Genomic DNA, 16,437 nt, shown 5'->3' on the forward strand with positions numbered 1-16,437 from the left:
TATACCGAAATATAATAAACAAACAAGCAAAATATAAACAAATTTAAAATATTAGCATGATATTAAAATGTACAAGATACATCAAATTATATTTATACGTATTTTATATTATATGCATGTATGTCTATCTATCTATCTACACACACACACACACACACACACACACACACACACAGTTTCAATTATTTAAATTTACTGGTGTTGCAAACAGACTTTATTTTACTTACGCAACATAAAATGTCTTATTAGGGCTACAGGACAAAACACACATCATTTACAGTTCTACATGCACATTTTTAGAATGCAAGGAATTTGAAAAATGTGCAAGCAGAACTCACATCTACCTGTCAGCGACACGGCCTGGTCATATTACAGACCAAAAATAAGAGGTATTATATTCTCCCCGTCGGTTTGAGTCTCGGTAAAGCACACTGTGTCGGTGGATGTGATGAAAAGGATAGAGTTACAGCACGGAGGAGAGAAACTCAAGTTTTTGTGCCGCTGCGGTGAATGTGCAGGGTCGCGTGACGTCAGCGCGCGAGAGAGAAAAACAAGCCCGCAAATGTCTGATTGTGACTTTTGGCGGACAGCGTTCAAAACACCTCAGAAAATAACGGTCGGAAAAGGCGCCTTACCTGCAGTTCGGCCCGCTCCACCTCCCATTGCGCTCGTTCCACCTCAAATCGGGCCCACTCGTGCTGCAGAAAGTGTAAAATCCCCGGAATACTGTACTGAGCGCGGGCCGTCTCTCCTCCTCCGCCGCCGCCGCCGCCGTCGCCCGGTTGTGGCGCTTTCGCTCCGCCGGGAAGAACCGAGTTGTTGTTGTTGTTGAAGAACACACCGGGGCCCGCCTGCTCGTCCATGGCTGGGCCGGGAATCGGAGGTCTGATCGACCACACGGACACTGGATTTCGTCCGATCGCTCGCTGCAATATCCGCCTCGGTGCTCGAAGGGGAAACGGGGCGGCTGCAGCGCTCAACTCACCGCGAGCTGCTGCTGCTGCTGTCTGCTGTCACTTCATGACGTTTCCGCTAGCGCTGTTCGATTCGCCGATGAATCGTTCTGGTGAGCCGAGTCGCTCGACTGAATCTGTTGAACTGATTAAACGCAGCTGAAAAATAAATGGATTCATTTGTAAATACATGTGTATTTACATCACAATTTACATTAATTGTACTGAAAATGATTAATTTTTTCACCATTTTGAATCACTTTGTTGCAGTGTTACTTTTAGTTGTATTGAAATACTATTATTTTTTTATACTTACATTTATATTTTATTACTTATATTTTTATATAATTACTTTTATTAATATTTTGAATTAGTTTTATATCTTTTCATTTCAATTTGTTACATTGTATATTTTGCTGTTTGTGTAGCTTTTGAATAAAAAACTAGTTTTTCTACATTTTATTTCAATTTTATTATTTTTTTTGTCATCAAGTTACTTTAATTTAGTTTTATATTTTGTTGTTTGTGTAGCTTTTTTTTTTTAAAATGTCTGTAGTTTTTCTAGATTTTATTTCAATTTTGTTATTTTTTGTTATGAAATGTCACTTCAATTAAATTTGATATTTTGTTGTATGTGTAGCTTTTTAAAAAATGTCTGTAGTTTTTCTAAATTTTATTTCAATTTTGTTATTTTTTATGAAAGTCATTTTAATTAAATTTTATATTTTGTTGTATGTGTAGCTTTTTAAAAATATCTGTAGTTTTTCTAGATTTTATTTCAATTTTGTTATTTTTTTTATGAAATGTCACTTTAATTCAATTTTATATTTTGTTGTATGTGTAGCTTTTAAAAAAATGTCTGTAGTTGTTCTAGATTTTATTTCAATTTTGTTATTTTTTATGAAAGTCACTTTAATTCAATTTTATATTTTGTTGTATGTGTAGCTTTTAAAAAAATATCAGTAGTTTTTCTAGATTTTATTTTAATTTTGTTATTTTTTGTTATGAAAGTCATTTTAATTAAATTTGATATTTGGTTGTTTGTGTAGCTTTTAAAAAATGTCTATTTTTTAAAAATTTTATTTAAATTTTGTTATTTTTTTGCTATCAAGTTAAACTAAATGAAAATAAAAAATGATGCTTTGGCAACTAACTGGAATAAAATAAGTATGTTTAAAAATGTTTTATTTCAGTTAACATTAAAATTATTTAATTTGAAGTGACAAAAATATATTTTCATGATTTTAGATTATAATGGTATTTTTTTAATGGTAGTGCAGTGAAAAGCGCTGCTGACAAATGACATGGATTTGAACAATTCAAATTTGTTCGCTGTAAAAAAGATGTAAAAAGCGTATATTTTATGATGTCATACATCACTAAAATATAATTTTTAATTATATATTTTGCTTTTGTATTTATATCAGTTTTTTATTTTTATTGAAAATTATTTATGTGTATGCTAGCATATTCTGCAATGTTTTCACGATTTTAAATCACTTTGTAGTAGTGTAAATTTCAGTATTGTTGAGATACAGTTATTTTGTATATTGATATATTTCATTACTTATATTTTATTGTTTATTATTATTTATATAAAATTTTATTATTTACTTATTTTCATATCACTCATTTGTATTGATATTTGAAATTTGTTAATTTTTTTACTTTCCTTTTCATTTTAATTTTAATGTTTTAGTAATTTTGTTTTTTGTGTAGCTTTTTAAAAATAACTTTATAGTATTTTACAAATTAAAATTTTTTTTAACATTTTTTTAAAATATATATATATATATATATATATATATATATTTTAAAAAATACAATATTTTTAAACAGGTAACAAAACAAAAACATGACTAAGGATAAAATGACTTCCACTAAATACCTTAAATACATCAAACGAATGCAACTTGTGATAAAAGCACTATTCTAATATTTATCAAACAACTAAAAGTGCATGGCTATTTGCACGCATGTCTGAATGAAGCAACCGACTCGTTCGAACGAACCGATTCGATCAAATGAATCGCGCTTCTCAAGGCTGGTTTCCGCTCATTTCACGCCCACAAGCAGGTCAACAGATCGCTGCCAGCACGAAACGCTCTGATTGGACAGAACGAACAACTCGCAGTGTGAACAGCCAATCAGAAGCGAGTACGCTGAGCATGCTGGGATTTGTAGGTCGGATGCGGTTTATAATTTTTTCTTCCAAACGTTCTCATTCTGAGTTGTTTATTGTTTGACTAGCTGTTAGCAATGTTGCAAACACGCCACATCAGCTAAGAAAAAAACACTACATAAAAAAAACTAACGAAAAACGATTTTATTAAATAAATAAATTATTTTTTTGACAACTAAACTATTTTATTACCACTAAAACAAGTAATAAGCAAACGGATAAGAGTGCAATAATTAATGAAAGACGCAGGTTATACATGCATTAACATAATGAAGAGTCAAGCAAATGCTTGTCATAATTTCACAATGGATTCATTTGTTTAAGTGCTCATGTCATGCACGAACGGTTATACAACCCTACAATACTAACCTCTGTTTAACACGCCCATGTGTCTGTTTCTAAGAAGGTGAAACCCGTGAACAACACAAAGATCCATTCAGAGCCTCATTTACCTGCGACATTGTAGGAATGTGCATCTTCATACTTATTATAAGCCACATAGCAGTTAGTATGTGTAGGCAGAAACACTAAATATTACGGAAACATCATCATTTTGTATTGTTTTATTATTTAAGGCTGTTAGTTTAATTAACATTAAACGGTGACGGTGGGCAGCGTAAGCCGCGTGACGTCACCGCCGGCGCAGTATTTAATTAGTGTTAGTGCACTTCACCGGCAATTAGTGCGCAGCTCAGAGGTGCGACACAACAACATGCCTCCACTGGAGAAAATGCAACATCCCAAACCCTTCAAACAGAGGAAGAGTCTAGGTATGTGTCTTTATATCATGCATTCGACTTTCTGCTGACATGCTGTGAAATTCAAAAGCTGTATTTGTTTTTTTTGTTGTAATTATTGACCGATCAGCTACGAGGAAGCAAGAGGTGGCAGGAATCCGAACTAAGTTTCCGACTAAAATCCCGGTAAGAAACGCCCGGGTTTGAGTTACGTTTATCTGTTACCGATTGTTTGTGCTAATTGGTGTTTATTTTAGGTGATTATTGAGCGATATCAGAGAGAGAAGTTCTTACCGCCTCTGGATAAGACGAAGTTCCTCGTGCCTCAAGAACTCACTATGACCCAGTTCGTCACCATCATCAGGTCTGACAGCAAATGTGTGGAAAATGTGTGAAAAGGCTTGATCTAATGTTACACTGCAATAATGCTTTTCATACTTAGATTCTAGATATCTAGATATCTAAAGATTCTTAAGTCAAGAATAATTTTTTACAACGAGGTAGGCAAAATAATCATATTTCAAACAGAAAAGAAGATTATCTTGCTTGTTTTAAACCTTAATTTTGAGTTGTTTTTTTCTTCTGATAATATTTACTTGTCTAGAAAATCTTTCTTAAGAATTTTTAGATATCTGGGCTGGAAACAAGACAAAAATTCTAAGTAAGAAGATATTTTTTTTTTTTTTTTTTTTTTTTTTTTTTTTTTGCGCAGTGTAAATTGTCATCTGAATGTTTAAAGTAACTTTAATTCTCTCCAAACGAGCTTTTATTTTCTTAAAGTGGTGTAAAACTGTATGCTTAAATTAAGACTTAATTTGATGGTTTATTAAACCTTAAACATGCCTTTTTTTTTTTTTTTTTTTTTTTTTTTTCCCCTTAAAATATTTAAAATGAATTTTTAATACTTAATTTATGAATTTAACTTGTAAAAAGTTTTTTTTTTTTTTTTTTTTTTAATGTTTCACATTGATAAAAATTACATAATGTTAATAAATAACAAATTAAATTGAACTTTAATAAAATGTACAGGTTTTTATACATTACAATTTTTACATTCTCATTAAATGATTTAGAGATTACAAAATGTAGTTTTAATTTTATTAAGATTCTATAAATCTGAAACTTGATGTGAAGAAATATGTAGTGTAGATTTCCACAATCATAAATATAATTAAATATACAATTAAATTATAACTTTTTTTAAATATAAAAATTACAATATAAAAATCACATTTAGAGTGTTTTTATTTTTGTTTTATTTAAAATAAATAAATAGAATGTCATTTAAAATAAAAGTAGTAATTTAGGAATGTAAAACTTGGACTTTTACATATTTAAAAATTACTACTACTAATAATACAGGTAATTCTATGAAATAAAATATAATTATTGTATTTATATTATATGAGTGAGGAAATATTAAATATATAAAAGTATAATTTTAATACAATTTCACATTAATAGAATGTATACATTTACAACTTCAATGTACATTTATATCTGGATTATATGTGACCCTGGACCACAAAACCAGTCATAATTTTATTTATTTTTTTAATTGGCATTTATATAATAATAATAATAATAATAATAATAATAATAATAAAATAATAATAATAAATGAATAAGATGAATAAATAAGCTTTCCATTGATGTGTGGTTTGTTAGGACAGGACAATATTTGGCTGAGATGCAACTATTTGAAAATCTGGAATCTGAGGGTGTGCAAAAAAAAAAAAAAAAAAAAAAAAAAAAAAACCCTAAATCACACTTAAAGTTGTCCACATGAAGTTCTTAGCAATGCACATTACTAAACAAATTAAGTTTTGAGATTTGCGGTAAGAAAAATCACACAATATCTTATCTAGAACAAAATCTTTACTTGATATCCTAATGATTTTTGGCATAAAAGAATCATTTTGACCCATACAATGTATTGTTGGCTATTGCTAACAATATACCCGTGATACTTAAGACTGGTTTTGTGCTCCAGGGTCACACACGCATGCAAATGATAAAACAAATTCTGTATGTGTACTTCACGCATTTCCCATACTGCTGGTTTTTACAGTCCTTTGAACAGCCTTGAGAATCTGTCAAAGCGCTCGAGGCGTCAGCTGATCGTCACCTGGCTGGATTTAAGCGCTTTCTCACGCTGTGGCTTTTCCTCATGTCTGATCTGATTTCTCAGGAATCGAATGACCCTGATGCCCAATCAAGCTTTCTACCTGCTGATCAATAACTCTGGCATCGCCAGCATGTCTCTGACCATGGCCCAGCTCTACAAGGACCATAAAGACGAAGACGGCTTCCTCTACATGACGTACGCCTCGCAGGAGATGTTCGGACACTATAAAAACAGGTGATGTGTCCAGAGGACGTCAGAGGGGGTTTGGCAGGTCCAAGAGGTCTCATTTACTTCACTGAACTGTGATTAAGTATTTAAGTCTTTGTATATACTGTTTGCTTTTTAGATATACTATTCTTTTCTATTGTATGTTTTAATTGAGTAATAAAATGTCTTTAATTCATGCATCGGTCACTAGAGGGAGACGTCTGTTCATTCACGTGCTGCAGAAGCGTCCTCAAATATGCCTGACTAATAAAACTGAATCATGTGGTGATTAAAAAAATAAAGGATATTGTTCATGTTGATGCTGCACATGGTTGCTTTTGAGTTTATTTTATTTATTTATTTTCCCCCAAAGTTTTGTCTTTAATATTCCATGCTAAAGCAAGTTTATTTATAAAGGCATTTCATGCCTTTTAAAGATTACAAAATGAAATTAACGTTTAAATGTTTAGTCTAAACTATTGTCAAATATTTTTTTTTTTTTTGCATCAATTGTAGAAGGTGCACAAAAGTTTCAAAGTGTAAAACTGAATGCTTAAAAATAAGTCTATTTTTGAGATTAACCCATTATATTAGTGACTTTAGGACCCATTTCTCAATTCATGGCTCACTATTTTTTTTATTTATTTAACTATGGATCACTGCTTTGGGACAAAATGCATTCAATGCATATTTATTATTATAATTATTATTATTTTTAAATTGCATGAATTCTTTTTTTTTTTCTGTCAGATGCAAAAAATCTCCACCTAAACTATATACAAATTTGCACTTTTACATATTTCGAAACAACTGTTAAAGCAAAGCATGTTGATTTATAAAGGTGTTTCATTGCCTTTTAAAGATTAAAAATTAAATGAACTTTTAAATGTTTAGTCTAAACTATTGTATCAATTGTCGGAGGTGCAAAACATTTTTCAAAGTGTAAAAAAGAATGTTTAAAAATAAGTCTACATTTGTGATTAACCTATTATTGTAGTGACTTTAGGACCCATTTCTCAATTCATGGCTCATTTTTATTTTTATATTTTCTTTTTATATATATATATATATATATTTTTTTTTAATTAAATGCACAACAGAATCTATGTGGGCTACTGTAGATCTGCAAAATGCATCTTTAAAATTATTTGTATAATAAATAAATTCCTTTCTCTATCAGGCACACAAAATCTCCAGCAAAACTATATACCAATTTGCACGTTTTACATATTTCAAAACAACTGTTAAAGCAAAGAAAGTTTATTTATAAAGTCATTTCATTGCCTTTTAAAGACTAAAAATTAAATGAACTTTTAAATGTTTAGTCTAAACTATTGTCAATTATTTATTTTTGCATCAATTGTAGGAGGTGCAAAACATTTTTTAAGGTGTAAAACTGAATGTTTAAAAATAAGTCTACTTTTGTGATTAACCTGTTATTTTAGTGACTTTAGAAACCATTTCTCAATTCGTGGCTCACTTTTATTTTAATTTTTTTTTTATACTAAATGCACGACAGAATCTATGTGGGCCACCGTGGATCTGCAAAATGCATTATTATTATTATTATATTATATTATATTATTATATTATTATTATTATTATTTTTTTTTTTTTTTTTAATTACATCAACTCTTTTCAGATGCAAAAAAACTCCAAAACTACATATCAATTTGCACATTTAGATATTTCAAAACAGCTGAACTTCAGTTCAAACCCAAACTGAATAAGGCTACAATTTGCAATTTTCCTGTAATGCCATATTCAAATAAATCCTAAATCTAAAACATTAAATACTACCAATGCTTGAATTTGTCTTGGAATTGTAATTGTATGCAATGAAAGAACACTTCATATTCCGTTAAACTGTGCTTATTTAATTAGTAATTAATATTAAATGAAGTATATTTTAAAATATCAAACGTCTGCCTGATCTAATCTAAATTAGTATCTAATAAATGGAATAAAGTATGCAGATCAGTATATGCAGTGTTGGGGAAAGTTAAAAGAAATGTGTTACAATGTTGTGTTACTCCATAAAAAAGTAACTAATAGTGTCACTTAGTTACTTTTTATATAAAATGTTGCATTGCATTACTTTTGTTACTTTTTGTCTACTGGAATGGCTTATTGATTTTTTTTTTTTTTTAATAACAAACAACCCAAAAGTTATATTTTTGGCAACAGTAAAGATCCTTTTTACACCAAAAGTTTCTTTCTACATGAGACAGGAGAGCTGTCAGTGAAAAGTAACTCCGATATTTTCTTGTAAATTTAAAAGTAATGCATTGCTAGTTACTTGAAAAAAGTAATCTGATTACATAACTCGGATTACTTGTAATGCATTACCCCTGACACTGAGTATATGTGACCTTGGACCACAAAACCAGTCAAAAGCAGCACAAGTATATTTGTGAAAAATAGGCAAAAATACACTGTATGGGTCAAAACGATCAATTTTCTTTTATACCAAAAAATTAGGATATTAAATAAACATCATGTTCCATGACGATATTTTGTAAATTTCCTACTGTGAATATATCAAAACCTAATTTTTAAATAGTAACATGCATTGCTAAAAACTTCATTTGGACAACTTTAAAGTTGATTTTCTCAATAGTTTGATTTTTTGCACCCTCAGATTACAGTTTTTCAAATAGTTGTATCTCAGCCAAATATTGTTCTATCCTAACAAGCTTATTTATTCACCTTTCAGATGATGTATACATTTTTTTTATTAAAAAAATCCCTTATGACTGGTTTTGTGGTCCAGGGTCACATATGTATATAAAATAGGGCTGGCAAACAATTAATCGCGATTAATCGCGTGCAAAATAAAAGTTGGAGTTTGCCTAATATATGTGTGTGTAATTATGATGTATATATAAAATCAAGCACATTCATGTATATATTTAAGAAATATTTACAAGTACATGTATTTATTATAATTTTTATACAATTTATATATAGATAACATTTTGTACATAACATATTTCTCTTAAATATATACATGAATGTGCTTGTATTTATATATACATAATAATTACACGCAGCACACACACATATATTAGGCAAACTCTAACTTTTATTTTGTATGCGATCAATTGCAATTAATCGTTTGCCAGCCCTAATATAAACATATAATTTACCACAGCTGTAAGATGCTTATAAAGTTTCCATGTGTGCAACTGATGTTAAAAAGACATTAAATTGACATCAAAAACACTGATCAAATATGCAAATCAAACTGACTGATTTGACATCAATTGAACATCATATATATTGGCCTACATATACATTAAACCAATTTCAATGTGGGATTAACTTCCTATTTTTACCCAACTGTTTTGCTGTCTTGATCAGGTTTGGACTAATATTTGACATCACATTACAGTTTTTCTCAGTCGCTTTGGTGCATTTCTCACAACACTATTTACATTTGCACAACAGTTAATGCATTTCTCAAAACAATTAGTACAAACTGCAAAACCTAGTTGATAACCTGCAAAAGCGTGTCACTTGCTCAAAATGGATAGCTCATTCCTCAAAAGCAAGTATTCATGTCAATGAAAGTGTCAGTGTCATCAAGATGAAAAGTCCTGACACCATTGTTTATGAACAAGATAGTCAAATGGCTTTGTCATGTTTTCATTATGACAGTTTACTCTGTAAATTTTTTCCTATGCAAAAAAGTCAGATTTTGGTGACACTTCCTGAAAATGCTCAAGACAGCACTATATACTATTTGCACAGCCATTTGAAAACTACAGTAAAGCTAGACATTACTGTATTTAGTGAGGTATCTGAGACAAGACACTGAATATGTATGTTTCACATTTTTACTTCATATGCTCTTTGCAATTCTAATTTATTCAAAGCATTGTGCAAACGAATAAATACACCCTTATTTACAACAAACATAAACTCCCTTTGGGTAGAGCTGTGCACAATTGTAAACAATATTGCAGTACATATTGGAACTGAACCTACAACATATAGGTATGTAAATCATTCATGCACATTTGCAGAAATTGTTCAATTTAGAAGACATTTTCAGGAAAAAAAAGATTTAAAATTTTTTATAAAATTTGCTTGACAGATTTTGACAACTAGTTCAACATTTTTGTATGTAATGACTCAAGCAATGAAATGAGGACTATTAGTTTTATATGGAATGACTATTCAGCATTCACAAGTTTAGTTAATTTTGACTGACATGACATAAGCAATGATAATGTTATAAAACAGCAGAGAGTTGTATGAAAGCAATTGATGCATGTCCAAAAGCATTTGCAATTTGTTGGAAGGAATGAAAAACTGCTACTATGATGTGCACAAATGACTAAATGTTGTGGAGGTTGAAGTGAACGTTGTGCAAATGTAAATAGTGTTGTGAGAAATGCACCAAAGCGACTGAGAAAAACTGTAATATCAAGCCAGCTGGGTTTAAACTGCACCTCAAAAGTGCTTTAAAAGGATTGAATTTAACAACCCTAAGAATTGATTTGAGAAATATATGAAGTTTTATTTGATTTACTGCATTTTAGGCTGTGCCAAGCTGAAATTTGGTGGAAATTTGTGTCCTAGTGATAATAATAAAGCAAGCGTAATGAAGTTCACTCCAGTTTCATTCTTAAAGTGTCAGCCAGCAGGTGGCGCTCTTGTGCTGCGAACGGCTCCTGAATTTCATTCTCCAGTAACTGGAGTTTCACCTGTGGGCATATTTAAAGATTTAGGAGTGAATTCGGTTGGTAGCGGCAGAAAGGGTCAATTTAATTTGGGCGTCTCATTCTGGTAATGAGGATTATTTAGCTGTTCATTTCATGGTGGATTACTGCGGATGCCTGGAGGATGTAGATTAGTATGATGGTCTGATAGCAGAAGCACATCTCTGGGGCCGTTTTTCACACAGTGATTAAATCTGAGCGAAGCGTTTCCCTGTGAAGAGCGTCTGCAGCTCTACAGCAAATGCGTTTGCGTGTTAAAATCATTTGGAATATTTTTAGTAGCGTGTTGTGAATGTTGACCTTTGTTGATTGAATCTACCGAAGGTCTTTGAAGAGACTCAGTGTGTTGTTTGTCTGGTTAATGCCGCGTACTAATTAACAGCAGCTCTGAGATTCAGACTCTAAAGTTAATGAAGCTCGTCGCTCTTCTACAGACCTCGCTAAGATCCTGTGAACTCCTGGACCTCAAATAGCAGAATGAACTTCGCTGACTTATTTATGTCTGTTCTTAAACTATTCTAAAGCAATTTTAGGAGATAAAATCGGCTCTCAAGAACATTTTCTAAGCTCCTTCATCTGTTCCTCTGCTGTGATCTGATAAACGCAGACGGTCGGTTGTGATGAAGGTTGTTTCGTGGCGTCTCGCTCTTCCTCTTGAACAGGTGATGGGAGATCGTGGTCCGGGATGGAAACGAACACTTCATTGTGTTTAATGCCAACTGGGCATCAATAATAAGCCGTCAGAGACCCAAAACCACAGTCTTGATGCCTTTGTGTGACCTTAAAGGAAAGGTTCATCCAAAAATCTTCATCCTCATGTCGTTCAAAAGCTGCGATTCAATCTCTTTTCATCCGCCGAATCTCTCAAATCTCATTCATATGTGCATTAGATTTAATGATGTGCATATAATCCACTTTAATGCCATCTTGATTGATGGTCACTATGAAATGCTGTATGGAAAGAAAGCTGAAAAACACATCATGAAAAACACTCTGTTCCTATCTAGCTGTCCAATAAACCTGGCATTGCATATTAGTTATATTTGATAAATTGATTAGAGTTTGCTAAATGCAAAAATGTGAAATTAAATTGTAAATGTTACTATTTTAAAAACTAATAGCAGGTACAGTATTTTTTTAAGTAATATAAATTAGGGTGATAATTATATATATATATATATGTATATATCATTTTAAAAATTAAATGAACTTTTTAATGTTTAGTCTAAACTATTGTCAATTATTTTATTTATTTTTGCATCAATTGTAGGTGAAAAACATTTTTCAAAGTGTAAAACTGAATGTTTAAAAATAAGTCTACTTTTGTGATTAACCCATTATTATTATTAAAATAATTTAAAAATAACAGCAGTATACACCCCAATATTTTTATTTTGTTAATTGCAAACTAAAATATAAAAATACATTTAAGACGAAAAATAATAAACTGTTAAAATGTTGAATAAGTGATAGAAATGTTGACATTAAAGATGAAAAACTTGTTTTTAAAAATAAGAAATGCTGCCTAAGCTAAACAAAATATGTTTAAGTGCTGAAATAGAAGTAAGCTAAATAATAATTGAATTTAAAAAAGAAATAAAAAATGTAATTAAAAAATTTAATTACAAATAACAAAATGCACATAGCAAAATTACTAAAACTAAAATTGAAATGAACTGAAAAAAAAAACAAATAAATGCTCATTTAAATATTAATAAATGCAATATATAAATATATAAATATTATATTATAAATATAATACTATATATATATATATATAAATAATACTAAAATAACACTAGCTGTACCTGCAGTAGAATACAATACGATATTTGGCTGGAGACAGAAATCTATAATAATTTGTAACATTATACACTATACCATTCAAAATCTTGGAGTCTGTATAATTTTTTTTTTCTATATTTTTGGGGATTATAGATTTTAATAATACTTTGATAGCAAGGATGCTTTAAACTGATCAAATGTTTTGATATAGTCATTTATAATGTTACAAAAGATTTCTATTTTAGAAAAATGCTGTTCTTCTGAACTTTCTATTCATCAAAAAAAAAAAAAAAAACATTTTACTCAGCTGTTTTCAACATAATAATAACAATAAATGTTTTTTTGAGCAGCAAATCTGAATATGAGAATGATGCTAATGGAGTAATGATGCTAAAAATTCAGCTTTGAAATCACAGGAATAAATTACATTTTCAAATATATTCAAATAGAAAACAGTTATTTTAAATAATAAAAATATTTCATCATTTTACAGTTTTTGCTGTGCTTTGGATCAAATAAATGCAGGCTTGGTGAGCAGAAGAGACTTCTTTAAAAAAACATTAAAAATCTTACTGTTCAAAAACTTTCGACTGGTAGTGTATACATATATTTAATATAAAAATGATTGCAGTGTTTTCACAAGAAAATACTATTTTAGTCTTTTTACTCTGCATCTTTAATTCACGTTTTGTGAAATTTAGTAGCAATTTCTAAGTACAAATTGTTTTTACACAATTTTTTTTTTCCAGCATAAATCAGACCTAGATCTGAAAGTGTCATTTTTATAGACATTATCATAAGAAACACAAACAGCATGTCAGTGACCCCAGACCTCGACTGACACACAACAGCTTGTGTTCAAAGCGTAGGACAGCAGGACACATTAATAATTCACTCGTACTCTTCGGGAATCGTAGTGACATCAGTGCTCCCAGCATGCCTCAGAGAGCAGGTCAGGTGACCGCAGATATATTCTTATAACATGAATCTCATGCGCAGCAGATGAATATTTCATAACCGTCCCTGGAGGTCCGTACATGATTCTTTAATGGGACTGGGGCTTAAATGAGACGTTGCGTGTGGATGATGTAAACGCTCCATCAGCTTCTACTTTAAGTGTTTCCTGACGTCTATAATGTGTTATGGGGCGTTTCACTTCACAATTAGCAAACAACATCATTAAGAGCAAGAAAGTGATCATCATCATCATCAAGTGTACGGCCCTTTGAAGCCTCTTTCTCTCTCTCGGGTTTGTTTTACCATTCAGAATGAGTGAACTTTACTGTTTAATGGTTCACTTTAGGTGCGATGCGTTAAATCTTTCACTACAGAAGTTACATTGAAACAGCTGAAATGTTACATTGTATATATAACATTATGTTACATTATATATATATATATATATTGGCTTTACAGATATTATTGTATCAGAGAACAAAGGAAAATCCCAAGTGTGTTTGTGACTAAGCAGCAGGTTTTGCTGATACACTGAAACACCTGCTGACAACCGTCTGTCACACACAGGTACAGTACATCTGTTCCTAAATGTCTCTGTGTCCTCAATGTGATTTTAAATCCATACACATGACACACATTTGGCTTTACCTTCTCATCTGACAGGACGTCTGGATCTGAAGCGTCCAGTCGAATTCACTGAATAATGACCTGCAGGGAAAAACAGACAAAAAATGTATTTATCATATACAAATACTGTTTCATGGATGGTAGATGTTCTCCACGGGTGTGGAATTTAGTACAGACGCTATGACATGCTCTTACCAATATGCAGCAACTATTAAATTGTTCCTAGTAATAAGAATCATTAAACAATTAAATATATGATGTAACCACCGTTCTTGTAATTTCAGCTGCATCTGGAATAGATCATACTATTGATATTACCTGAGAATTTAACATATAAGGTAAACTAAACACATATAGGTCATTAACTTTGTTGTTTTGTGTTTATCACTCCGTATATACTAATACAACTCAAACTATTTCAGATATAGTGCATTAAGCTACAAACTCCATCATAATGCACAATGTTTCCATCGAACATGTATGTTTGAGCTGCAGCTCGTCATATTAATGGAGTGTTTCACTAGTTAGCAGTAAACCGGTTACCACACCTCAGTATGGAGTAGATTTGTGTTGGATTTCATCTTTGGAATGGAAATATGGATTGGCGACTTCAATCATTCAGCTCAAAATTTCTACATTACTTGTAATGATTTTAAAAAGCATGTGTAGTGATGGATGAAACTGAGCTTTTCGAAACTCTGAATCAATTTAACCATTGCATCCCAAAATGATTCACTGTTTCGAAGCGCTCCAATCATCTGATTTAGATCAGAACTTCAGAGTAGGTTCGCAAATCATTTAATTCATCAGAACTTCGGAGTGCGTATCACAAATTATTTGATTCAGATCGGAACTTCGAATCGTGAATTATTTGATTCAGATTAGAACTTTGAAGTGGGTTTGCAAATCATTTAATTCATACTGGAACTTCGAAGCGTGGATTGTGAATCATTCGATTCAGATCGGAACTTCAAATTCATGAATCATTTGATTCAGATTGGATCTTCAAAACGTGGGTTGCAATTCATTTAATTAATATCGGAACTTCAGAGCCTGTGTTGCAAATCATTTGATTCAGATCGGAAATTCGCAGCAGGTTCGTGAATCATATGATTCATATCGAAACTTCAGAGCTTGGATTGCGAATCACTTGATTCAGATCGGAACTTTGAAGCGCGGATCACAAATCATTTAATTCATATCGGAACTTTGGAGCGTCGATTGCGAATCATTCGATTCAGATCGGAACTTCAAATCGTGAATCATTTGATTCAGACTGGATCTTCAAAACGTGGATCTTCAAAACGTGGATCGCAAATCATTTAATTAATATCGGAACTTCAGAGCCTGTGTTGTAAATCATCTGATTCAGATCAGAATTTCAGAGTGGGTCCGTGAATCATATGATTCATATCGAAACTACAGAGCGTGGATTGCGAATCACTTGATTCAGATCGGAACTTCGAAGCGCGGATCACAAATTATTTAATTCATATCGGAACTTTGGAGCGTGCCGCAAATCATTTGATTCAGATCGGAACTTCGGAGCAGGTTTGCGAATCATTTAATTCATATCAGAGCATCGGAGCGCGGATCACGAATCATTCGTTTAGATCGGAACTTCAAAATGGGTTCGCTAATCATATGATTCATATCGGAACTTCGGAGCACCGATTACGAATCATTCGATTCAGATCGGAACTTCAAATCGTGAATCATTTGATTCAGAATGGAACTTCAGACAATCACAAATCTTTTTTTCTGATGTCTTTTTTTATCAAACGGTACAAAACATAAAACCAAAAAAAAACCAAAAAACCCAAACCAAAACAAACCAAAACAAACAAAAAAAACCAAATAAATAAATAAGAAAGAAAGTATACATAATTGCAAAGCAAATCAACCATGGTTTTATTAAAGTAAAACCGTAGTTTTTTGTATAACCACAGTTTCACTACCAATAACAGGTTTAAACAATATTTAGTGTAGTAAAACCATGGTTAAATTTGGTATGGGATGTTGCCAGGTTAAAAAAGTAATAAATCTACACAAATATGACATTTAGGATGAATATATAGATGCAGTTTTCACTGCTTAGAATGAACAGAACATCACTTACAAAATGAATCTTCCT

General features: G+C 31.4%; 2 protein-coding genes and 1 long non-coding RNA gene across 9 annotated transcripts in view; 1 reads left to right on the plus strand and 2 right to left on the minus strand.

Annotated features, from left to right (window-relative positions):
* The window catches only part of strn (striatin, calmodulin binding protein), a 55,614-nt gene extending 54,569 nt beyond the window's left edge, over positions 1-1,045 (minus strand). Inside the window, exon 1 of one of the 2 annotated variants that reach the window (XM_051122365.1) lies at positions 636-1,045. In XM_051122365.1, the coding sequence (XP_050978322.1) occupies positions 636-863 (228 nt within the window). In that variant the 5' untranslated portion in view covers positions 864-1,045. The remainder of the gene's footprint in view (positions 1-635) is intronic. The other variant, XM_051122363.1, reaches the window with a different exon arrangement.
* A 2,760-nt stretch (positions 1,046-3,805) lies between these two features.
* Positions 3,806-6,238, plus strand: map1lc3c (microtubule-associated protein 1 light chain 3 gamma). Of its 2 annotated transcripts, none has more exons than XM_051122163.1 (4): positions 3,806-3,905; positions 4,003-4,058; positions 4,130-4,236; positions 6,064-6,238. In XM_051122163.1, exons 1-4 carry the CDS (start codon positions 3,848-3,850, stop codon positions 6,236-6,238), a joined length of 396 nt encoding a protein of 131 aa, XP_050978120.1. In that variant the 5' UTR covers positions 3,806-3,847. The 2 variants fall into 2 exon arrangements, with proteins under 2 accessions (XP_050978120.1, XP_050978119.1); XM_051122162.1 differs by having other exon boundaries at positions 3,832-3,904; positions 3,993-4,058.
* Positions 6,239-13,225: 6,987 nt separating this feature from the next.
* Positions 13,226-16,437, minus strand: part of LOC127172928 (uncharacterized) — a 38,819-nt gene continuing 35,607 nt past the window's right edge. For all 5 annotated transcript variants that reach the window (XR_007828693.1, XR_007828692.1, XR_007828691.1 and 2 more), the window contains one exon: positions 13,226-14,384. This is a non-coding gene — a long non-coding RNA (uncharacterized LOC127172928). The remainder of the gene's footprint in view (positions 14,385-16,437) is intronic.

Source organism: Labeo rohita, chromosome 11, assembly GCF_022985175.1.
Source record: "Labeo rohita strain BAU-BD-2019 chromosome 11, IGBB_LRoh.1.0, whole genome shotgun sequence".
Taxonomy (NCBI): Eukaryota; Metazoa; Chordata; class Actinopteri; order Cypriniformes; family Cyprinidae; genus Labeo; species Labeo rohita.

What these genes read in the sequence shown, in the direction of transcription:
- map1lc3c (XM_051122162.1), top strand. Translation starts at nt 3,848, where the DNA reads ATGCCTCCACTGGAGAAAATGCAACATCCCAAACCCTTCAAACAGAGG. An exon ending in AGTTTCCGACTAAAATCCCG is followed by an intron (nt 4,059 to 4,129) that starts GTAAGAAACGCC and finishes TGTTTATTTTAG; the next exon opens with GTGATTATTGAGCGATATCA. An exon ending in CAGTTCGTCACCATCATCAG is followed by an intron (nt 4,237 to 6,063) that starts GTCTGACAGCAA and finishes CTGATTTCTCAG; the next exon opens with GAATCGAATGACCCTGATGC.